The sequence below is a fragment of the Eucalyptus grandis genome, chromosome 1 (assembly GCF_016545825.1).
Source record: "Eucalyptus grandis isolate ANBG69807.140 chromosome 1, ASM1654582v1, whole genome shotgun sequence".
In the NCBI taxonomy this organism is placed as follows: Eukaryota; Viridiplantae; Streptophyta; class Magnoliopsida; order Myrtales; family Myrtaceae; genus Eucalyptus; species Eucalyptus grandis.
The window spans coordinates 51857507-51881266 of NC_052612.1; the positions used below are offsets into that span (position 1 = coordinate 51857507).

Genomic DNA, 23760 nt, shown 5'->3' on the forward strand with positions numbered 1-23760 from the left:
GTGTGCATTATATAAATGGGCGACAGCTGAGACGGACGCCTGCACTGTACCAGCTCTGACGATTCTCCAACTACTCCCGATCGTCGACGACTTTTTTCAGCCCGTCTTTCAACCCTCCTTTTTCCACAGAGGGCCTCCACCCGCATCGGCTCGTAGCGGAGTTTGGCAGCGTTTGGCTCGATTGGGTCAATTGCGAAATGTAAACCCAGGACGTCGTTTGTCAACTTCGATACCCCGTCCCCCCTGACGACCCTACAGTAGACTCGAGGGTCCATTTGGGCGTGATGGTTACCTAATGTACGTTTTTCTTTTGTCAATATCAAGAAAAATATCAGAATACTTTTAACCAATTTTTCTGTCGAATTGATGAATTGAATAACATATAACAATCGATAAGTATATCGGTTCAAGATTCAACTGTTTGAGATTTTTTCTTGCAGTTTGTTGTAACATATACTTTTTTTTTGGGTTTGAAACCTAATATATGTTGTGATGATACGGGCTTGAGAAAGTTTTCTTTTTTAGATGGGAATGCGAAACAAAAGAATGGCGGACAGCCCTTGTCTTGAGGATGGTCCTGGTGCGGGAGGACATCAGAAAACAGCCCACCAGGGTCCCCCAATGTTTTGTCGCCCTCTCCCTCTCCTTTCGTGCTTGCAGAAAGATGCCCAAAATAGAGGACGTGGATGTGATTCCAGGCAATGCAAAGGTTTTGGGTCATTTCCTGACAAAACAGACCAAAGAATAAGGGCACCACAGAATAAGGGAACTTGAGGATCCCCCACGTCTTCACGTTCCTCAGTTTCTAAAAGATGAGAGCTAATTAGATTTGAATTGATTTATAAGATTGGTTTATTAATTGGTATCATAATCATCAAATTGTTGTTACACATCGTCTACTCATGTGAACGCACAATCACATTCCTTAATATACCTGTTTTTATTGATTTAATTTAGTATAATCGGCATCACTCTTTATAAAATAAAACACATTTGCCCATGGAATGTGAGATTTTGTGGGACCCAGAATGAAGATTGCATGAACGTGAAAGAGCAATGCCTTTGTCAAACGATATGGGACAGAATTTCAATACCCCTTTCGTCAGATTATGGGTTGGGCGTGGAATTTGACTAATGCAAGTTATAAGTAGAAGGTAAATAATGGTTTGGAAAACTATGACATCAGACCTATTATTTAAATATCATGTGAGATTTCATGAAATAATTATTAATTATTCTAAAAATTATGAATTTATAAATGAAATAGATTTCATGGATATTATATATATGGCCCGTGGTCAAGGGAGGACTGTATTTCAACGACGAAAAAGTGGGGGAAATTGATGTGTGAACTTTAATTATTGGCAACGAGGGACTGCAGTTGAGATGACTCGTTGCCAATGAGCTCCACCAATCTTTTTTGATTGGATTATAGTCCCAGCCCCCGATTCCTCTTAACCTTTGTTGGGTTTGTATCTATTGATCTGAAATTATTGCCGGTTGCTGTCCAATGCACATTCTCCCAAGTCATGCTCCTCCTAGACATCAAAGCAATCGATGAAAAGACACGTAATGATGGTGTGTGTGGAATAGTCGAATCAGGATTCTTCCCTGACTCTAAGGGCATCGATATTTTCCGCGAAAAACATTTTTCCAATTAGTTCTCTTAAATTTGCTCAAAAAAAAAAAATAGTTCTCTTAAAAAAAATAGTCAATAAAAAAATATTTTCTTAATTAACGACAAATTTGTGCTTAGATTCAAGAAAATAATTTCTAAAAATAAATTTTTAAAATATAACTTGGTATTAACATTTAGTATGAAATTTTACACTTTAGCATGAAAACTCAATACTAATTACTAAGTCCTCAGCGTTTAGGACCATATTTTGGTGCCCGATCCTAAGTCTATTAAGGTTGGGCTCATCATCCATGCTTGTGACTTCAATCCCGGGACCTTAGTGCTCGAGCTCTAGTGCTCGGATCCATGGGAGGTCGAACTTAAAGCCTCGGCACCCATGCCCAATGCCCAACACTCGGGAATAGCATCCAAAGGACTAGTGCGAGATCTTGATACCTGAGCTTGGATCCCCAACATTTATGCTCGAGTCCATCAAGGCATGCCCCTACCTTGATCTTCGACGCCTAGGTTAGGGTTCATTATAGCCAAATCCATATTTGATTTCCATTGTCCATGCATTAAGTTATTAGTGTATGAATATTGTATGTCATTTATGAAAATCAAATTAGATTTTTCATACCAAATAACATAAAATATTTTCATTTCATTTTTAATTTCAGTAAAATACCAAAAAATAATGTCATTTTTCTATAAAACATTTTTTTTTTCAAAAATAACACATTTTCGTGTAACGAGAACATGAGTTATTGAATGTAAGAAGTGATGCATTTCAAACCGTGTCAAAAAAAAAAAAAAAAAAAAAGAACTTTCAACGGTGGTTGGATGTAAAACCTCATGATGAAAGCAAATTGAAACAAATAGTTAAAGACTTTTAAGGTACATTTAGTAATCATTATGTTTTTAAGAACAATTTCTTATCAGAAATATATATATTTTTTTGCTTCCGAAAACAATTTTTAAACATTTTATGGTGTTTGGTAATTATCAAAATTTTTATTTCCATAATATAATTGCGTTTGGCATTGTTTTGAAAGTTATGCTCCAAACCATTTTCTTTAAATTTTTAATAATTTGATCACTTTTCGTTTTCTTTCTTTCATTCTCCTTTTCTTTTTCTTTTCTTTCCCTCCTTCTTCAAGCTTTGGCTGATGATCCCGCCGAGTGTTGTTAGCCCTTGGTGAGGTCGCCCCTCATTGGCTAAGCGGCCTCGCCTAGCCTAGCCAAGGCTCGGCTAAGCACCCGTGAGCTCATCGAGACCTTGCTCAACTAAATGCCGGTGGTGGTGGACGGCAACTGCCACCACCGGCGGTGGCAGCTGATGGCGGCGGTGGTGGAAGAAGAAGAGAAAAGGAAGAGAAACAATAAGGAAAAAATAAGATAAAATAAAAGAAAAATTTTAGTTGACTTTATTTGGAATTGTTCCGAGAACAACGAATCAAATTTTTTTACTTATTGATTCTTCTCCAAATCTATTACCGGAAACAAAAAAAAATAAAATTTATTAAGCAGATTGCATTCCAAATTTACTACTAGGAACAAAAGAATAGAATTAAATACTATATGGTCAATTACCAAATGTGCCCTCATAAGCCTAGGAGTGCAACGTAAAGAAACTTAATATGAAAGTCTTATGGATGATTTGAATACATTGAATATCTAAGGTAGATCAACAACCTCGCATGCTTTCTCATAGTTCCAGTTTGGTTTGTAATTCACGAAGTTAAATCACTGGAGACGTTCAAAATCATCGATCCTTCTAATTCGACATGGTTAGTAGTGGCATGTAGCCAAGAACCGTGACTCAGAAAACCATCTTCTTTATTTATCGCCGAGTCACCTCTTCGTCAATGACTTCGACATTCACGTTAATCGCGACACGAATAGGAGAAAGACTTTCCCCGAGCACTCACGCTCGACATTAATCCTAGCTAAACCCACGAGTCACGTAAAATCACGGCTCTACGCCCCCGCCCCATCAATTTCTAGTGGGTTTCCTATGTGACCGTCGTACCTCACCATCAGGCCACATCCGGGCAGACAAGAACCCACATGCTCCAAAACACGGGAATACGATCTCTGCAAAGCGGAATCGAAGGTCGCTCCGCCGTTGCTGTCGTTCCCTTTCCTTTTTTTTTCTACCCATTTCGATTGGCTCCCCCTTATACTTTGTCCTCGTCGAGCAAAAGAACAGGGTGGCAGGGGGGGCGAGCGACTTGTAATTGTTTCCCCGGTCGTGACGCCCGGACCGTCCCTTCGGTTCCGAAAAAGGAGAGAAGATTACGCGACAGGGGCAGGGGGCGCGCGCCCCCTTCGAGGCGGCCCTGCGGCCACGGGAGGTCCGACAGCGACGCGAAATCGACAGTGTCGGGCGATCGAATTACATGGAATCCGACCCCTCCTTGCGCGCCCCCGTCGCCGGTCCCCATGGAACCAGAGCGCGAGCAGCAAAATGCCCGGCCCGGATTCCCCAAACCGCCCCCCCCCCCAATTCCCGTAAACCTTTTTCCCGCTCAAAAACGAGACGAGAAAAGCGAGGGCGTGATGATCATCCGATTGATCGCTCCGATGGCGACGATTGCCGTCGCGATCGTCCCTGGCCCCACCCGGCGGGCCCCGCTCCCCCTCCGCCCCTCCCCCAAACTATTCCCATTTCCTACTCTCTTTTAAAGAATCCATCTGTCTTCCATTACCCGCAAATCAATGCCTCCCCCACAAAACCAAAAATCAAAAAAGAAGAAAAAGAGAAAAAGATTAAAAAAACGAAACACACTCGCTTACAAAAGCACGTCCGAAATATTTGAAAATCATGTCGTCTCTAGATATTATTATTATTTTTCGCTCCCCCTTCCACCCCACATATAAAAACACTGAAGTGCTACTACTATCCTCGCCCTCATTCAAACGACACTCCGCTTCGCTTCGCTTTAGTTCCCCTCTGCTACTTAGTACTTACCCCGAGGCCAAACCCACTATCCTCACTGAAAAATGCGCCTGTCGGGCGATATGCGGCGACCGGTGCTGCTTCTTCCGGCGGTCCTCGCCCTGGTCCTCCTCCCCGCTGCTCCCGCCGATGCATGGCGGCCCTGGCCCCACCTGAAGCCCAACGCCTCCGCCTCCGACATCTTCGGCCAGTCCAAGAAGTACGAGGGGTCGTCGGAGTTCGTGAAGCTGAAGTACCACATGGGTCCCGTCCTCACGGCCAACATCACCGTCCACACCATCTGGTACGGCGCCTGGCCCAAGGCCCAAAAGAAGGTCATCCGCGAGTTCATAAGCTCGCTCTCCGCCACCGGCGTCAAGCGGCCCTCCGTGGCCGGGTGGTGGAGGACGGTCCAGATGTACACGGACCAGACCGGCGACAACATCTCCCAGATTGTCCGCCTCGGCCAGGAGAAGAACGACCGGTTCTACTCCCACGGCAAGTCGCTCACGAGGCTATCGGTGCAGTCGGTGATCAAGAGCGCCATCTCGACCAGGACGCGGCCGCTCCCGATCGACCCCAAGAACGGGGTGTACCTGCTGCTCACCTCCCCGGACGTGTCCGTCCAGGACTTCTGCAACAACGTCTGCGGGTTCCACTACTTCACCTTCCCCTCCATCGTGGGCTACACGCTCCCGTACGCGTGGGTGGGCAACAGCGCGAAGCTGTGCCCCGGCCAGTGCGCCTACCCGTTCGCCGTCCCGGACTACATCCCGGGGCTCAAGCCGCTGAAGGCCCCGAACGGCGACGCCGGCGTGGACGGGATGGTGAGCGTCATCGCGCACGAGATCGCTGAGCTGGCGTCGAACCCGCTGGCCAACGCCTGGTACGCGGGCCAGGACCCGAGCTTCCCGGTGGAGATCGCGGACCTGTGCGAGGGGATCTACGGCACCGGGGGCGGCGGGTCCTACACGGGGCAGATGCTGGAGGACGGCGATGGCACCACGTACAACATGAAAGGGATCCGACGGAAGTTCCTGGTCCAGTGGGTGTGGAACCATGTGGTCAGCTACTGCACCGGCCCGAACGCCCTCGATCAGTAATATCCTTCCACCTTTCGTTTTTTCTTTTGGGTCTTTTGTTTCGTTTGTTCTCTTCTGGGTTTTTTGGAGGGTGCCTCTTTCTTTCTTTCCTTCTGTCAAAATTTGAAAAGAATTTCCGAAGTGGTATTATCCATTTGGTTTGGATTCTTGTGGGAAGGGGAGTTCTGGGTCGGGTCTCTCTGGTCTGGTCTGGTCTGGTCTGGTCTGGTAATGAATGATTAGTCGTGGTAGTTAAGTCTGTTAAATATGTAATAAGAACCGTATACTGTCCTTGTATACAAAACGAAAGAGTCGTTCTTTCTTCTTCGTTCGGACGGCTGTTCAATGGCGATTGGCATTTGAAGAGAGAGAGAGACAGCGGAGCGTGGGTCGAGCAATGAAGAATGTTGTGCCGACGGTCAGTCGATGTTGGGGGGAAAGCAGCCAGCAAAAGCAAAACCGCCTCCCTCAAATTGAATTCGAATTCGATCCGTCTTCAGATTGAATGAATGACATTACACGTATTGTACCGCTTTTGCCAGCTCCGAAGGCGGTCTCTTTAAAACGCGCCGCGGTTGGGGAGGGTGTTTAATTAGGCACGTGAATGCCCCTGTGCCCCTTTTAATACGTGAAATGGACCTGATACAAATCCCTTCTACATAACCTTCCCTTCGAGATGTCCAAGCTTTTATTTCAGCCTTGAAATGAATCGCGCCTCGCCGACATCATGATGTCCTCTCTTCGGTTGGATCGCCATCTAATGTCGGGAGACTTCGACATCGGATAATTTTAACGAATTGGGTTTCCGGGGGTGTTGCGTTTATAAAGTTGTGAAGCCCTAATGTTTACATGGTAGCGGCAGGCATGCCATCACCTGTGGACCGTGAACTTTTCCAGTCTTGTCATATGGCCATTTTATCAGAGTCCGTACGGATCCTGCAGTTCGTCACGAGTTTGGCTAAAAAATGAAAATGGGTTCGTCACAGGAAATGTCACGTGCTGAAATGGGTGCTCCACCATGCCTAGCTCTGTCGATAATCGATATGAGTCAATTTTTCTTGTTTACGCAGTAGTTGAAGTAGAACGATCTTTAATTACAGAAAAAAAGATTGCATTAACATGTGACATTAAAAACCGAATCCAACCTCTCATGTGAAATTCGTATTTATCATCTATGCAAAATCTATGAAGTTAGCTCTTTCTAAATCTACACTAATGTAATAATATCCACAACAAGAAAGAAGGAAAAGGGGGGAAAGAAAAAAAGGACAAAAGAGACTGCGGGGACGCTACCCGGAGGCTGAATTTGCAAAACCTTGGGCAGTACGTTTGATTAAAATCAGAGAGGATGGACCCATTTGTCAAAACCGTCCTTTCTCTTTTCTTTTCTTCGGTCACTTTTTAGGAAATGCAGCCACGGAAGGGTGTGCGATGGATGGACCCCCTTTGCTTTCGAAAAAAAATCTAGGTTTGAAAAATCCCTCCATTTCATGAAACTGTGCTTGCTGAGTGCTCTTTCTCAAGCGCAAGAGGGAAAAAAGAGGAAAAAATTAAGAATACGGGGGACTCTTTTTCACAGTTAAGTGCAAGTTTTTGAATACTTCATTGAAAAACCAAAGGGCTTTCGAAGAATAGGCAAGCATCATAAATCTAATCCGAAGGTTGATTGCAATCCCGCATCACTTCAATACGTGCTTAGAAGGCTAGTTGTATCGATTTAGCTTCCCTCCGTCATATGGCTTTAAGTTTTTGAGCTCGGCATTTTAACGCCAAGATAAAATTAAGAACATGGCAATCTTGCTTTTTAAGAGTTGAGAATAGCTCCAACAGCAGTATGTTTTCACACCAGCATTGCTAATTGAATTTGGCAGAACTACCTAATGAACAAGGTAGAAACATCGTTGTAATTCCCTCATATTAAATGAAGACCATTGCTAGGGGAAAGAAGTCCTCTAACGAGACAAAACGATATCATGGCTCTTTCTAAAAGCTCCACAAATCTTCAAGCCTAAGCTGCCTACATGGTTGTACCGGAAAATTTCAGAGAAGAGACCATGGAGGAGAACGGGGTGAGTGAATTTAGGTATTAAAAGTTGTGCATAAAGCATTGAACTTTTGCTGTTTGACGTTGCTACTTTTCTATTGGACCGGGGAGAGAGAGAGAGACAGAGAGAGAGAGAGAGAGAGAGAGCATAGAACTGTGCTGAGTTCATATTGGGAAAGTTGCAAAGCTCATCACCAGGACCCAAGCTTTGATGCTTTTGGAATCAGATAAGACAATCATAAGCTCCAAAGTTATCTCTCATGCGTGTTTCACTTTAGCTTTGCACCCTCAAGCATCGAATATCAGAAATAGCATCGTGCCGCTTATTGCAGAACAGGGAAGACGCTCTCCCCGACCTGTTGTCTTAAATGGACAAGAAGGTCCGAGGGCGGCCTGTACACCAGTATTGCAAACGAAGGAAAGAATCCCGCCCCTCGACTTTTCCTTAAAAAATTGTATAAAGAACCCGGTGGTTAGCTTCATCGCATGAGTTTAATACCAAATTCGAGCAAGACGACACCAATTCGGCCTTCGAAAGACAATCATCCCTAATGGCAAGTGGGATCCTGCTAATTAGGAATAGGAGTCTCGTCCTCCTTATAATAATCAACTGTCTTAAGATAATATTACTTAATCTTCTCTAATGATAACATTATGTTTACAGCTGGCACCAGCTGAAAATCAGCAGCGGCGCCTGAATATTTGTCTTTTGACCTAGGAAAGCCCCTTCTATGAATAAAAGAATCGCTTGCTTTTTTCCCCTCACTGACCTAACATCATTGCCCTGTTAAATCACCTTTTCAGTAGTTTAATCCCAACATTTGGAAGTGTGTGCGTGTTTCCCCTCCAAATTTTTTTTTTTTTTTTTTTTTTTTTGATCAGGCCAAAGTAAACCTCGATAGTTTAAGACCGGCCGTCGGTTATTCCCGGAACCTGTCGGTTATTCCGGAATATTGGCATCGTTGATTCAGCAGCAGTAGCTTTCAGATGTGTTAAGGACAGTTGATAAATTGGCTCCAAGTGCTGTTGCTGGTTTGGTATCTTTCGAAGAAAAGCTAGTACGGGGTGACGGAGCTGTCGCTTCTTTGGCTGTAGGGAGCTTCTCTATGGCATAAGGGGAATCTCATTGTTCTAGATTTGCACATCTTTGATCGGTCCAGATACCTCATTCGTGCCACCATTGACAACTTGAACTATGTCTCGACTTCGATCAAGATAGAAAAGACATGACGGTACCGCATACAATGCAGGTATGTCCAAGCAATAAACGGACCATTCACTGACTAGACAGAAGACACTGTATCGTCCCCTATAATGTGGATATAAAGTGGACTCTGTATGAGCACATCACCTTGAATCAACGGTCATCAGCAGATGTTATCATGTCCTCCTACAACTATCAGAGACACCGATCCTGTATCTTTTTAAATGCATTCCAAGAGTGAGTACTAGCACAGGAGCTTCACTGACATATTGATGCTTGAACTCAAATATAGTCCTTGGACATTCTGGAGCTACGCATTAAAGCAGAATCAATAATGGCAAGGTTCAGAAACAATTACAAGGCTTGGTAACTGACGCATGCTGGACAAAAGGATGATCTGTGCATATGACACAGGGTAGATGGGTACGTCCAGATAATTTGTTAATGCAACGTGCTTTAAGTGTATTTCTACCAGAGTGAACAGGTCATGCAGTTAACAAAGAGTGTCAATGAAACAACTAGATGACCCATTTTCCTCGCTAGTAATACCCCAATGCTCATGACCCAAGAAGTGCAAGAGTTGCTTCAATTAACCCGTCCCTTGAATTAGTCAGCTCTGGAATATAATTTATGAGAGGCAAGTGGACTAGGCCTACCTCTTCCACAATATGCATGAGCTGCCTTCCACAGTAAAATGAGAGCCACGGACCTATCAAGCCAGTGTGAGTTCAGGCATCATCAAATAGCATAAGTCACAAACACTCAAGATGATGATATGGCTGGGCTAGGGATCAAAATCACTTTATGCAGTACCATATCCATTGAATGTAGTTGCTAATGCGCCGTCCAAAAAACTTTCTTTGCTCACAAGACTCGTGTTTAACATTTAGAGAGAGGAATTCCAAATAAAATGAGGCGATGCATAGTCATTACTATTTACTGTCAGTTATTTGTACAACCTGCGAGCATCAATTGGAACTCATTCTTTGGCTTCAAGATCCTCATTCTGTAGGTACTTCTGAACGCCATATACAACAGTTCCAGCAACAAACAGGCCAACCGTTGGGGTGAAAGATGGATACAGATACTTCACGAAAAATTTGTCCCACTCATCTGGCAAGAAGCCTGTAGAGTTGAGAGAGAAACAAAAGGTTAGATTCATGAATTGCATTTGAATGCTTCAGAACAATATCTCGGTAAGACTGGGAAAGTTGCATGTAGCAACTATAGAGGAAAAGGTTGACCACTTGTTACATGCAAAAGTCACCAAGAGAGGCGCATTCTTAACGAACCACTTTGATGAAACACATATTCAGGTGAAAATTTTAAGAAAGAAAGACACCAAAATGGTGAAACAAGAAATAGGGCACAGACAAAGGCAATGTGAAAGGGGCTTTTATGAGTTGCTTGGACTGTCACCATGTTTCTTCCTTCAGATCTATATCAATGCAAATCCGAAAATCCACTAATTCCCAAATGCACGGAACAAGCTCAGAGGTTGATGAGTGCAAAGAACAGAAAAAAGGAGAAGCTCCAAGAAATGTCTACTAAAACCTTCCAACCAAGATTATGGTACAGCATTCCAGATAAGGCAATGGAAGCATATACTTCAGACCAAGTGCACCAACAGGAACCACTACAGACACCTCGTGTTCATTAACCTTTAAAGAATCATCAGCATGAACATGACAAATTGCTTCTTTCCCGTCATTCCAACGAAAGCACGATAGTTGAAAAGAAAGATATCCAGAGAAATTTAGAGGATAAAGGTGGTCACCGACACTAGAAAGGGGTTGGTGTCACTGATAACAAGCTGATGCTAATCAAATCATGCTGCCTGGATGGTTGTTGCACACAATTTTGGAAATTGTCCGGTAAGAAGTGCCCTCAAGACTGTAATTAAGGAACTTCTTTTTGAATGTAACGATTAAGACAACTTGAAAATTGAAATAGGACGCATTACAAGAAGATCATCTACCTCAGATAGAAGAAGTCACGCCTTCAAAGTGCATTTACTAAGTCTAAACAAGTTCTCTAAGAGCATTCTTTATCATTTTCCAATTGATTAAGCCAATGGAGCTGGTACACGCAATATGTTGGAGCCTGTTTTGCTGTCATCCAGCTTCAGCAACTTAGGCAAAAAAGCAGGCAATCATGCTCATGTCTTGTGTTAATTTTCACATTTATTGAACAGGCCAAAGCAGATGTAGAGGGGGAAATAACTGATTCTTATCAATGTGTTGCACTTTCACTCTCTTGTCGGCCATTGAGAGCAGAAGAACTCTCGAAGAGGACTAAGATTATGCTTCTGGCATATTCACCATGAGCTAAGAGACCATTGGTTAGCCTTAGCTAGCAGATTCTTAACACTCGATCTTGATAGATAACAATTACTCATTTGCTCACCATCTCTTTCTTTTTCTTCAGCTCAACATCTCAGTCAATGTGTTCACTCCTTTCATTCATTTTGGAGGTATTCATCGTATTAAAGAAAATGCTGTATTCCGTATGGGTCTGTGGACACTTGTAAAGATCCCAATTTTTCTTATTCATTGAATAAAAGCAAATGCTACTTATTCAATGAAAAACAGATTGTCGCATTTGAGTGCGAATCTAAGCTAAGCTTATGCCAATTGGACTTCATCCAGAAGTCTGCACCGATACATAAAGCTGGCCTGCTTCTGCCTTTGGTGCATCCACTCTAATTACAACTATAGGGTCAATTTACTCGATCAAATTCAATTCAATGATCAGGTGAGAAATCACGAAGAAATTACCGGAAGCCGCGAGAGCAATGCCCTCGACGAGGATGATTCCGCCAAGACCTAACCAAGTAAGAAGGAACGCGCTCTCGTTCCTCCTCTGCTCCTCCGCTTTTCCCTCGTCCTCCTTCGAAATGAACGCGGGCTTCTCGACAGGCGTCCGCCGAACGATCGACGCTCTCTCTCTCTTCCCTCTCAGTCTTTTCTTGCCGGTAACCGCGGCGGAGCTCGATTTGCTCGAAGGCGGAGGGCTCGAGCCGAACCCCAGCCGCGGCGCCGCGGGCTTCTGGGGCGGAGCCGCGGCGGGGGACGGCGGCTCGTCGGTGTCGGCGGTCGGATTCTCACCGCTCGACGGGTTCTGGGATTTGACGGCGACGCTTCTGCTCGCGGCGAGGGAGGGGTGGAAGCGGTGGTGGAGCCTGGTGGCGAAGCAAGGCGGAGAGCGGAGCGTTATCGCCATTTTCGTTCCGGTTTTTCTGTTGGCGGGGGAGTTTTTATGGGGGTGGCTAAGGTTGCGGATAATTACGCCGGGCGCCCCCATAAATCGGGTAATGACACTAGCCCCATAATTGTGTCGATTTATTTTGATTTTCGTCCGTGGATTTGGTTGATCTGATTAATCTTCCTGATCCTCGTTGGCTGTTGACCCGTGGGTTAAACCAATTTGGATATCCCATCAGATTAATTTCGTTAATTTTTTAAAAGATAAATTACGGTAAATAATGTGAATCTCATAAGTTTGAGGCTCTCGATCTTAAATAAAAGCTCAATATTAATATTTAAAAGCTCGATAAGAAAAGCACTATTAACTTTTGAAATTTTATGTCGCATCGAGATTGTTGAACTATCTTTTAGTCATTAAGTTCTTGAATTAAAGTGCTCCTTATTTATTGTGATTCTTGATGCCAAACTATAAAAAGCAATGCTAGTTGGACGATTTACATTTACATTGATTAGATTCATAATAATAATTATTTCAACAGTCATCTTGAATTGACTAAGATGATATTATAATCGTCTATTGAATTTTACCGATCGTATAAAAAAAAAGAATGGATCATAAAATTTTGCCACATGGAAATGAGTAATAAAAAGAGTTGATTCACTACATCCCATTTAATTGATTGGATTTGACTTTCCTGATTTCTCATACTGTTTGGCTAATGAATTATGGCGTCACAAAAATTCAAGCGGGCTGAAATTAAAAAACTCATAGCTGTTTTTTTGCTATAAAAAAAGACAAATAAGAGCGCGTTTGGTAACATTTCTATTATGAGGAATAATTTTTGAACAAAAATAGTATTATTTTTTCCTGTTTATAAGAACAATTTATGAGTATAAGAACGTGTTTGGTGACTGCAAAAAATTTATATTTCATGAATAGAAATACGTTTGAAAACTTATATAATTTTGTTGTTTCTTTTAATTTTACAATATTTTTATTATATTTTTCTTTTTTTTTTTTTCTTTGTGGTCGGTTGTCGGCCACGGCCGTGGCTAATGATCGGCTAGGCGAGCTTCGGCGAGCCTTGCTAGGCCACTGTGAGGCTCGACCTCGCTGATGGCCTTGGTGGCTAGGCGAGCCTCGAGTTGGCAAATCTTGGCCTCGCTAGGCTAGGGCGAGGCCGACCTTGCGTTGTTTGGGCGAGGTCGAGCCCCACTGGTGGCCTTGCAAGGCTTGGGCTGATAAGCCTTGCTTGGCTTGGTGTTTGGGGCCAGCAACGTTTCGGTAAGGTCACCGACTCTCGTCTGGCCGATGGCCGACACCGACGATGGCCAAGGCGGCGACTGGCCAAAAGGAGGAAGAAGAAGTAGAAAAAAAAAGAGAGAGAAAAAATATTTTTAAAATTATTTACGAGAACAAAAAATAATTTTTTATTATTTTTTATTTCTGTTTAAAATCTATTTCGAAAATAAAAAAATAAAATTTTAATTTTCAAAAATAAAAAAGTTTTACCATATCCGTTTCTGTTATGGGGATTAGAAACAAAATTTGCCAAGCAGGCCCTTAAAAAACGCGCGCCAGACATCCGGGCAAACTCAAACACGAGCGTCGGAGCGGAGCAGCCCGTGAAAGGGAAACGCGATTGGTCAGTCATTCAAATTCGGTGAGGGGCCCGTCGTTCAAAACCAAACCGAAACCGGGAGGGTCCTCTCTCATCACGAAGGCGCGCTTCAGTACGGTTCGCGGGAAGCACGTTACGGAATGAAGGAATCCTTCAAAAAAAAAAAAAAAAAACCGAATAACCGTCGTGTCATCCTCTAACGCCCCTCTTCCTCGAGCCACCACTTCCCATCTCTCTCTCTTTCGCTCCGAGCGCGATCTCTCTCCAGGATCGAAATGTCTCGAAGCATCGCCTCGAGCTTCCTCTCTTCTTCTTCTTCCGCAGCATCATCATCATCATCGTCGTCGTCGTCGTCGTCGTCGCCACTCCCCTCCACTTGCGCATGATCAATGAAGGTCGAGGCCGCCGCGCCGATCCTCTCCGCCTCCCCCTCCGCCTCCGCCTCCCATGTCGACCCTAGAGAACCAGGAGCCCCCGGCGACGCCGCAGCCGTCCACCCCGCCCTCCGCCAGGGCAAGCTGCGGAAGATCCCCCATCCCCGTCCGCCGCAGGGCCTCGGACGCCGCCGACGATAGCGACGGCGGCGGCGGCGGGGGCGGGGGGGGCGGGGGCGACGAGGAGAAATCGCGCGACCGCGAGGCTAATCCGTTAATGCGTGCTCTTCTCCCGGCGTCGCTCGGGTTGAATCAGATCAAGACGAGATCTCCGTTTCTGTCGAACCTCAGGTTCTCGTCGTCGACGTCCGTGGGCGGCGAGGGGCGTAAAGAGAAGGAGCACAAAGCGGTCGACGCGAGGCCCAAAAGGGCGGTTCTTCCGCATCTTCGTATAACTTCTGAGGGCGAAGGTGAGTGCTTGATGACTGTTTAAATTCGGTCGTGCGGATGGAGACATTTGCTTCCATGTTTGTCCATTGGCATATCTACGTGATTTTGCTCGACTGTTCTGTTCGGCCGTGTTCCGATTGACTTGGAGGAAGTTTTATGTCTGTTTTTCATTTGCCTGAGTTCAAGAGTTGCTGGTGTAGGAAAAAAGGTGGTGTGGAGTCAATCGAAATCGTTTGACAAGCGACCAGCTCTTAATCCTGCTTTGGAGGTAAGAGTCCTCTTAATGATTTGTTTCTCTTCTCGTTTTATGCCCGTCCATGGAGAGTAACACGACCTCAACTTTGTCGACAATTTGCTTTGCTGCTTCCGTCAGGCTCATCATGCAGCGTTTGCTAAAGAAATACAGTCTCCTCGTTTCCAAGCCATACTGCGGCTCACAAGCGGCCGTAAGAAGAAGGCAACACCGCATATCAAGAGCTTCTCTCACGAGCTCAATTCGAAAGGGGTTAAGCCATTCCCTGTTTGGAAGCCTCGTGCATTTGCACACATGGAGGTACCGACACCAGCTTTTGGGTATTCTGTTCTCTTTAGTCCTTCACTTCCCTATGCATTTCTGGTTCATTACTTCTATAGCCTTTTTTTTTTTTTTTTGGGGTCATAGACTTCTATAGCCTTCACTTGCCTTGATAGTAGGCTTTTTTACATATTTATATTATATATCTTTTATGCTGTCTACAGGAGATCATGGTTGCAATCCGTGCTAAGTTTGACAAAATGAAGGAAGAGGTTAATTCTGATCTAGGTATTTTTGCTGGAGATTTGGTGGGTATTCTCGAAAAGTCTTCAGGAACTCATCCTGAATGGAAAGAGAGTTTGGAGGATTTGTTGGTTATAGCAAGCAGATGTGCGAAGATGCCGCCCAATGAATTTTGGATTAAGTGTGAAGGCATCGTCCAGAATCTAGATGACCGGCGTCAAGAATCGCCAATGGGGATCCTTAAGCAAGTCCATACCCGCCTTCTTTTTATCCTCACTCGATGCACAAGGCTCGTGCAGTTTCAGAAGGAAAGTGGCTATGAAGAAAACCACATTTTGGGTCTTCATCAGCTTAGTGATCTCGGAGTCTATCCAGAGCAAGTTTTGGAAGCCTCACAGAATGACTTCAGTGGCCCATTAAATGCTAAGGAAGGGAATGGCAAGCAGATGAAGAAGTCGCATGGTCAGGAACAAGGTGTTTTAACTTCAGGACATGTTGGGCTTGAAAACAATTTAAGTAACGGGGGTGATGGTGTTGAAGTCAGCACTGCTAAAAGCATTACTTCATCGACTGGTAGCTACAGAATGTCTTCTTGGAAGAAACTTCCTTCTGCTGCTGAGAAAAATCATAAAGGCTCTGATGCTGCTGAAACTCCTTCCAAAGATAAAGCTGATCTGTTTCATGGTAAAAATGAACCAAGAATTGACGGCGATTGTCATATTGACAATCTGGATGCTCTAGTTGGCCTTCCTGAAAGTTCAGAAGGATTCATAGGAGTGAAAAAGGTTTCTTGGGGATTGACATATGAGAATCTTATGATCTGTCGTATTTGTGAGGTCGAAATACCTACAGTACACGTAGAAGAGCACTCTTGTATATGTACAATAGCTGATAGGTGTGATTTGAAGGGTTTAACTGTAAATGAAAGACTCCAAAGAGTTGCAGAGACACTCGAGAAGATATTAGAATCTCTGACACCTAGAAGCACACCTAGAAGTGCGGTCTCTCCACAAGGAAGTCCCCGTGCTGCCAGAGCAGATACATTAAGCATGCATGAGGAGCTAGATCAGTTGTCACCTCAAAAGAATGACCTGTCTTCCCGCTACTCTGAAGACATGCTCGAGTGTGTCCCTGACTCTCTTAATGCTTCTGTCATGGATGGTTTGAAAGCTTCACGTAACATGTCCTGTGAAGCTCATTCTTTGATGGTTTCTGGTCTTGGTTCGAAGACTTCCTCGGGGGGAAGCTTGACACCACGCTCGCCATTATTAACAACATTGACAAGCCAAATTGAAATGCTGCTGAATGGAGGAAAAATCTTGTCAGATCTTGAGAATTCTCAGCAGGTATTCAACTATGGACACTTATTTCAGAGTCGAAGCCTATTTAGCTCTTCGTATTTTGCTTTATGAAGGATTTCTATCAATAACTTTGCTGGCCACAGCATTGCCTCATAAACACTGAGTCACACCAATTATTCCGCTCTTATGTTCCTTAATCAATAGTTGTACTAGTCTTTGCAGACTAAGTAATTCTGTTCTACTAAATTTTTGCAAACCTTATTCTATCTTTCTTTATTTGGGAGATTATTTGACAGATAAACAAGCTAGTGGACATTGCTCGTTCTGTTGCAAATGTGAACACCCTTGAGTACAGTACATTGGAGTATATGCTTGAGCGTCTAGAGGACTTGAAGTACGTCATCCAGGACCGAAAGGTTGATGCTCTTGTTTTGGAGACATTTGGTAGACGGATAGAGAAGTTACTTCAGTGAGTATACACTTAATGTTTCCTTTGGGTTTCCAGTAATAGCAAAGTTGTGAATTGGTCGAGAAGGGTCAACTGTAACCTTCTTGACACAAGCAAAAAGTATTATTTTCCTTCGCCTTTATTGCACTCTGAAACTGACTTTAATGTCAGCTACTGTTTTACAACTTGTACAGGGAAAAATACGTACATCTATGTGGACAAATAGAAGACGAAAAAGTGGATAACTGTATGGATGATGAAGAGAGCTCGTTGGAAGATGATCCCGTTCGCAGCCTGCGTGCAAGCCCCATTGGTACAAGTTGTAAGGATAGGACATCCATAGAAGATTTTGAGATTATAAAACCGATTAGCAGAGGTGCATTTGGACGAGTTTTCCTTGCCCAGAAAAGAGCAACTGGTGATTTATTTGCCATAAAGGTCAGAATATAGCCATCCTTTTAGTGATTTAAAGAGGATATCTTTGCATAAGTTGCATATATGCCTGTTGAATTGGGCAGAGACATCATAAATTGTGTAACAAATAGAATATTGGAGACACCATGCATCATGTGTCACTAAAATGCTGGTTGTTTCTATGAATTTTGTGAATCACTTGTTGCCTCCGCCCGTGTACTTGGAGTCAAGGAGATTAACTCATTTAAAGTTATGCGCTTCATTGCTCTACTCCTTTATCTTGATAGACAGAGAACATTCGCCCAAATAATTAGCTTGCTAGCACATGAAATTGGCTCTTTCTTCAATGCATTTACCCTGCAATCTTTGGAAATGATATCTTTTACATGACATCATCTAAGAAAAACCGTATTTTAATCCACCATAGACGTCCTTAAATAAGCTCAGTCCGCTAAATCACGTAAACCTATCATCTTCTTGGTCATTCGGTACATTCATTACCCTAGTAGATGTAAAAGGTATCTGAAATGACTGAAAGAGAAAGAAGATACCTGAAATGCGCATATATTTTGTGTTTGCATTTACTTATTTGATTCTCAGAAAGCATTTCATTTATTGAATGGCTAAAAAGGATGATTAAATTTAGAGATGCCTTGAGACATGTCTATTCTGACAGGTTCTTAAAAAGGCTGACATGATTCGCAAGAATGCTGTTGAAAGTATATTAGCTGAGCGTGACATCCTCATATCAGTTCGCAATCCTTTTGTGGTGAGCAGTTCTCATAGTGCTGGGTCACACTTTCTGAAAATGCATAGTTTCTGCATGTAAATTCTAACGCACAAATTGTTTTTCTTGAGCAGGTTCGCTTTTTCTACTCTTTCACATGCAGGGAAAATCTCTATTTAGTCATGGAGTATTTAAATGGTGGAGATCTTTACTCTTTGTTGAGAAACTTAGGCTGCTTAGACGAAGATATGGCTCGTATATATATAGCAGAATTAGTAAGAACATGTTGTTACATGCTTCAACTCCTATTTCCTATGCCTACTGTGTAGGTAAATGTCTGATGAGCAATGCACTCTTCAGGTTCTTGCTTTGGAGTATCTGCACTCACTAAATGTCATTCATAGAGACTTGAAGCCTGATAACTTGCTGATCGGTCAAGATGGACATATTAAGGTCAATATATTTCGATTTTAATAGTGAAGTTTGAAGTCCTTGCCTTGTATTAAAATTTGTTCTTCTTTGGTTCGCATAGCACAAAAAACTGTCAGTCATTTGTGCATACATAGTCCAAATTGGGGTAGGCCGCATAGAATGTATAATTTCTCAGCTAGTTATCTATGCACAATCATGCCAATAGATAACTAATGAATTCAAGCAGTAGATTAGAGAAGGTTTAACAAGCTCCCATATTCAACTTTTCCAGATAGTGTGATGCTGAGAGCTCGCAATCCCATCATTGCCTAAGTTCCATGAAGTTTGTGTTTCTTGTCTTGCTTGACTGGGAAATAAATCCGTAGCTGAACCGGTGGATTATCATGAAGTGGCATTTTTTTTTTTTTTTTGCCTCTAGGGATGTATGTCTCTAATCATAGATGTCCAGCGAATAAATTCAATGAGAAGGTGTTGTCGTGGGTAAGCATGAGGGGGAGGGTTGGAATAATCAAATATTAAACCACGCATTCATCTAATAACTTTAACTTTTGGAGCAATGGACAGTGGTCCTCCAAAATAATTATCCCTTTCGCAAATGTGCATGGTCAAAATTCCATGTGAATGTGCATAATCAAAATTATTGTGCCACTTGTAATTTGGCTTGCACGTGAGAGAGTGTATCGAAGTATTGTCCACATTGCTTGATAACGAATCCTAAATGCTTATATTCTCGTGGTCTCCCTCCACCAATCAGTTTAAGCTTTTGAGTTGGACTTTCTTATAGAATTATATCTGTTGAGGGTTGGAACAGCTGAAAACGGGATTAGTCTTCTTAGTATGGAGTAGACTTTGAACGATCGATTGTGGTTTTTCACTTTAAAACCACAAATGGTTGATTTACTTTGATTGCAACATGAACAGCTTCTTCATCGTGCTCTGAAATGCATTTACACTAGTTTACAGAATTTGAATCTGCAAGCTCTACATGACTCTGAATATATATGCCCGTCTTTGGTGTTTCTGAGATTTAATGCCAGTTTGGAAGTTGAATTCTTTTTTTCCCACTACCACGACACACTTGGATTTTGCTCCTGGTCTCATCTAGACATCAAGAAAATGTGCTTGTCAATGCTTCCAGATCCCTCTACCAGCATTCAATTTACAATCTCCTGTTTTGTCCTTATATACTCTGCGATTGTTTTGTTACCACTTGTTTGGGAACTTGTCACACATCCCCTTAAAACTGCCTTGTTCAGTGACGGTCTGCTGTATCTAACCCTTTTGTTACAGTTGACAGATTTTGGGCTTTCGAAGGTTGGGCTTATCAACAGCACCGATGACTTCTCAGGTCCACCAGCTTGTAATGCAGTATTTTTTAGTGATGATGAGCCAAAATGTCCACGTTCAATTAAACGAGAACAGAGGAAGAAACACTCAGTAGTTGGAACACCAGATTATCTAGCTCCAGAGATTCTTCTAGGCATGGGACACGGTATGAGATTATAACTGACTGGTTCAGAATGTATGTCGCCAAGGGGGGAAAATTTAATTATTCCTTCACAAACATTATTGTGTATCCAGGTGGAACTGCAGATTGGTGGTCCGTAGGGGTGATTCTTTTTGAGATGCTTGTGGGAATTCCACCATTCAATGCAGAACATCCACAAGTATGCTACTAGGCTAAAGGCTTTGGGAATTCTGGATGATTTTAGACTATTTTCTTGGTATTTCTATCCAATTCATATGCTGCTGCACAGATCCATCAAGATTACAATTATAAATGCCTTTATTGCTGAGGCATAAAGAAGGATGATGATATTTTAATGTTCTTGGTTCATGTCCATTTGATTATTGAGGAACTTTAAATGAATTTGGCAGCTGGTGAGCTTAAGTTGTTATATAGATAGTAGTTTTGTGAAATGCTGTAATTGCTTCCTTATAGGACGTATAACTAAGTTTGTGGATTACCTTCAAAAGAGGAGTTCGTGAGTTAAGAATATATCACCATTGCTGCTGAGTCACTTGCATCATTACCTCCGTTATTGACAAATTTTTAATTCTCTCATTACTTTCGAAAACATTCACTTGCATTTGTTTTAGTAGGCTTATCTTGTGTTCGTGGACAAATTTTCTGCAATCTGTAAGTCATTTTATTTAATAACATTGTTTGCCTATATGTTTACTTTTGTCCGTGCCTTGATTCTATATCTGATGCTATTATAATTACTTGACATTGACAAACGTACAATCGATACCTTTGCTCACAGCTTAGATTGTGTTGCAGAAAATTTTTGACAACATCATGAATAGAGACATACCTTGGCCGAAAGTCCCAGAGGAGATCAGTTTTGAAGCATACGATTTGATCAATAAGTAAGATTGTGCGACCATGTTACAATTGGCTCCCTGCTGCTTCTGCTTTTATCTGAATTGTCAACCAAAATTTCTTCTGCTCAAGGAATTAGGTTATTGCTGGGAGGGTATCATGCTCACTATGTCTTCTAACTTTGAGCACCAAATCTAGATGACACCCTCCATTTGAGGACTACATCTCTAATTATCTCATATGAATGTCTTCACCTCTAACTCTCATTTGAGAAGGTCATTTTATGTAGACTTCTCTCCCCAACATGTGTCTAATTCACAAGTTGTGCTGGAAATAGTGTTGGATTTTATAAATACGGTGAAGCACTTTTTTTCAGTCCCTATATTGAAAGTTGTGGTAGATGCCGTAACTAATGAACTCCATTTTGGTCACTTTTCAAACAGATACGGGTTAGTTTGCATAGACCATTTTTCTACCTCCAATGATTTACTGATTTAAGTTTTTTTTTTAAATGTCAGATTGCTCATTGAAACTCCAGTTCAGAGACTAGGTGCAACTGGAGCCAGGGAGGTAGTCTTCAGAAACTGTTGATCTAAATTTTCCTTCTACTGCAGTACTTGTGAGAGGGGATACTGAGTGAATCTGAAATTTTTCTGGCAGGTGAAGGAACATCCCTTCTTCAAAGATATAAATTGGGACACGCTTGCTAGGCAGAAGGTTTGTTCCCTGTATCTTTTGTATGTCAAGAATTCCTAACATGCAGAGGAGTAACATGACTGTTCTTTTACTGCAGGCCATGTTCATACCATCAGCAGAACCACAAGACACCAGTTATTTTATGAGTCGTTATATATGGAACCTAGAGAATGAAGATGTCCAAGGAGGTAGTGACTTTGACGAACCGAACGACACCTGCAGCGAATCATGCAGCAGCAGCTCATTCAGTAACATGCCAGACGAAGATGTACTTATGCTTTCCTTTCTGAATCTACAGAGGTCATCAGTCAATACACCACCAAAAAAAAAAAAAAAAAAAAAAAACCTCAATTTTCTTTTTGGCCACTAGAAGTAGAAAATAGCCTCATTCCTTACCAAAAAAAAAAAAAAAAAAACATAGCCTCATTGTACTTTGGGAGATTTTCCACTGATGAGATGACTTGGTATAGAGAGGTCTCAACCTGATCAAAGTGCACATGCCAATCTGTACCTCAATTTCTGTGCCAATTCAGTTTGAGCTGAGTACTCAAACAATATCAATCTAACCTGAAATCATTAGGATTAAACTGTATTAGTAGTCTAGCTTCATTGCCAGGATTAAATATGCAAGAATTGAAAATCAAATAACGTGATGTTTTCTCTATCTTCCCTGAATACGGTTCCATGGACTCTTGATTGTGGCTTTTGTTTTATGCTTGTAAATCAGGGAGATGAATGTGGAAGTTTGGCAGATTTCAAAAGTTCCGCTCTCACTGTGCAGTACTCATTCAGCAACTTCTCTTTTAAGGTAAGATCTTAACAGTGTTGAAAAAATATGTGCAATAGCTCAACACATCACAAATGTTTGGAATATGCATTTTATGAATGTCAGCAGCAAAAAGGGAAAGTGATATTAATTCAACTTAAACATAAGTTTGAATTTTGCAATTGACAATTTTAAGTTGCTGACATCAGGGTTTTAGGATTATCATCATCAATATCATCGATACTGTTATCATTGTTCTACCTTGAGTTACTTTGATTTTAAAATATAGGCATAATATGGAATATGGACACTATCCAGCAGAAGCTCAAAAATGTATTTTACAATGACAATTCATCCTTAAAGTTATCCATCTCCACCTGCAGAATTTGTCTCAGCTAGCTTCCATAAACTATGATATGATGGTGAAGAATAATAAAGATGCGCCTGAAGTTTCCAAACCATGCGTTCCTTGAAGCCCTCCTGGGAGAATTAAGGACTGCATCAGAGCATGATCTTCCTTGAGGACGATGGTTTTGGCAGAACCACTTGATGAGTTGTTCACCCAAACTGAGGTGATTAATCCTTATGCAGATGAAACCTAGTTATTGTGAAGGGTTAAGGTCAACACTATCTGCCTGGTGTTCTTCCTAAATGCGTAGAGGGACTGAGGATGAATTCCCAATGATGCTAACAGCAGTACACATCTCATGTTCGAGCCATGGGATTGTGACAAGATCATGGTTGTGTATATATAGAGGCATGATCCACCGAGTCAATGAAATTTTGTTCTCCACTGAGTACCTTGAAGTTGCAACGACATTGTTAATATCATATAGCAGTTGTAGTTTTCCGCTTCTGTTGAATATGCCATACAACAGAGCTCTGTTGGTGTTAATACTTCTTCCTTTCGTACAATGACAAATTCTTGCCTTGACTGAATCCATCATGGACTGAGTGATCATAACAGTTGGATGATGTGGGTCGACATGGGACCTGTAATCACTGGCGTCAGATTCAATTCGTCTATGATGGATGGATCAAATATAGGCAAGGGAATTCCCCTACGGACAAGGAAAACTGGGAACCTCGGCTTTGAGCTTCTTAATAAGCTGTGTCCAGAAGTTGTCTCGTTCTCTGAGCTGCATAAGACTAGAATTTTGGTTTATTTATGCCTTGAAGGCCACAAGAAAAGTAGATTCATGCATCCAGTCACTTTGGTTTGGTGGGTATGCGGAATATTAGGTACTGTTGACTGATAAACTGTCTAATAATTTATTTTGTCCAAGGACAGAGCTGTCTCAGGCTAAAATTGAGATCAAAATGTGCGGATAAACTATTAGGCGCAAAGTTAT

The 23760-nt window shown here is 42.4% G+C and overlaps 3 protein-coding genes across 7 annotated transcripts; 2 read left to right on the top strand and 1 right to left on the bottom strand.

Annotated features, from left to right (window-relative positions):
* Positions 1 to 4455: 4455 nt before the first annotated feature.
* On the top strand, positions 4456 to 6147 carry LOC104415636 (protein EXORDIUM-like 3). The gene has a single exon (XM_010026967.3). It carries the CDS (start codon positions 4625 to 4627, stop codon positions 5660 to 5662), a length of 1038 nt encoding a protein of 345 aa, XP_010025269.2. The 5' UTR covers positions 4456 to 4624; the 3' UTR covers positions 5663 to 6147.
* Positions 6148 to 8865: 2718 nt separating this feature from the next.
* On the bottom strand, positions 8866 to 12132 carry LOC104449539 (protein LOW PSII ACCUMULATION 2, chloroplastic). Of its 5 annotated transcripts, none has more exons than XR_001980358.2 (4): positions 11667 to 12132; positions 9849 to 10014; positions 9546 to 9598; positions 8866 to 9193 (listed from the first exon to the last, which is right to left on the bottom strand). XR_001980358.2 is itself a non-coding variant. In XM_039307925.1 (3 exons), exons 1-2 carry the CDS (start codon positions 12109 to 12111, stop codon positions 9869 to 9871), a joined length of 591 nt encoding a protein of 196 aa, XP_039163859.1. In that variant the 5' UTR covers positions 12112 to 12132; the 3' UTR covers positions 8866 to 9199; positions 9849 to 9868. The 5 variants fall into 5 exon arrangements, 3 of the variants coding, with proteins under 3 accessions (XP_039163859.1, XP_010062033.1, XP_010062027.1); XR_726581.3 differs by having other exon boundaries at positions 8866 to 9199; XM_039307925.1 differs by lacking the exon at positions 9546 to 9598 and having other exon boundaries at positions 8866 to 9199.
* A 2210-nt stretch (positions 12133 to 14342) lies between these two features.
* Positions 14343 to 23346, top strand: LOC104415647 (probable serine/threonine protein kinase IRE). The gene is made up of 17 exons (XM_018860849.2): positions 14343 to 14561; positions 14742 to 14809; positions 14915 to 15094; positions 15280 to 16644; positions 16896 to 17068; positions 17242 to 17485; positions 18138 to 18230; positions 18323 to 18463; positions 18549 to 18641; positions 19911 to 20112; positions 20202 to 20287; positions 20905 to 20993; positions 21465 to 21516; positions 21607 to 21663; positions 21740 to 21910; positions 22370 to 22450; positions 22792 to 23346. The coding sequence occupies exons 1-17, from the start codon at positions 14369 to 14371 to the stop codon at positions 22879 to 22881; spliced, it is 3378 nt and encodes a 1125-aa protein (XP_018716394.2). The 5' UTR covers positions 14343 to 14368; the 3' UTR covers positions 22882 to 23346.
* Positions 23347 to 23760: the final 414 nt, after the last annotated feature.

Bases quoted from the DNA above. Each gene is read 5' to 3' on its own strand.
- LOC104449539 (XM_039307925.1), bottom strand. From the start codon at position 12,111: ATGGCGATAACGCTCCGCTCTCCGCCTTGCTTCGCCACCAGGCTCCAC. The intron at 10,015-11,666 runs GTAATTTCTTCG...TCAACTCTACAG, and splicing joins CATTGCTCTCGCGGCTTCCG to GCTTCTTGCCAGATGAGTGG.
- LOC104415647 (XM_018860849.2), top strand. From the start codon at position 14,369: ATGCGTGCTCTTCTCCCGGCGTCGCTCGGGTTGAATCAGATCAAGACG. The intron at 14,810-14,914 runs GTAAGAGTCCTC...TGCTTCCGTCAG, and splicing joins CTCTTAATCCTGCTTTGGAG to GCTCATCATGCAGCGTTTGC. The intron at 17,486-18,137 runs GTCAGAATATAG...CTATTCTGACAG, and splicing joins GTGATTTATTTGCCATAAAG to GTTCTTAAAAAGGCTGACAT.
- LOC104415636 (XM_010026967.3), top strand. From the start codon at position 4,625: ATGCGCCTGTCGGGCGATATGCGGCGACCGGTGCTGCTTCTTCCGGCG.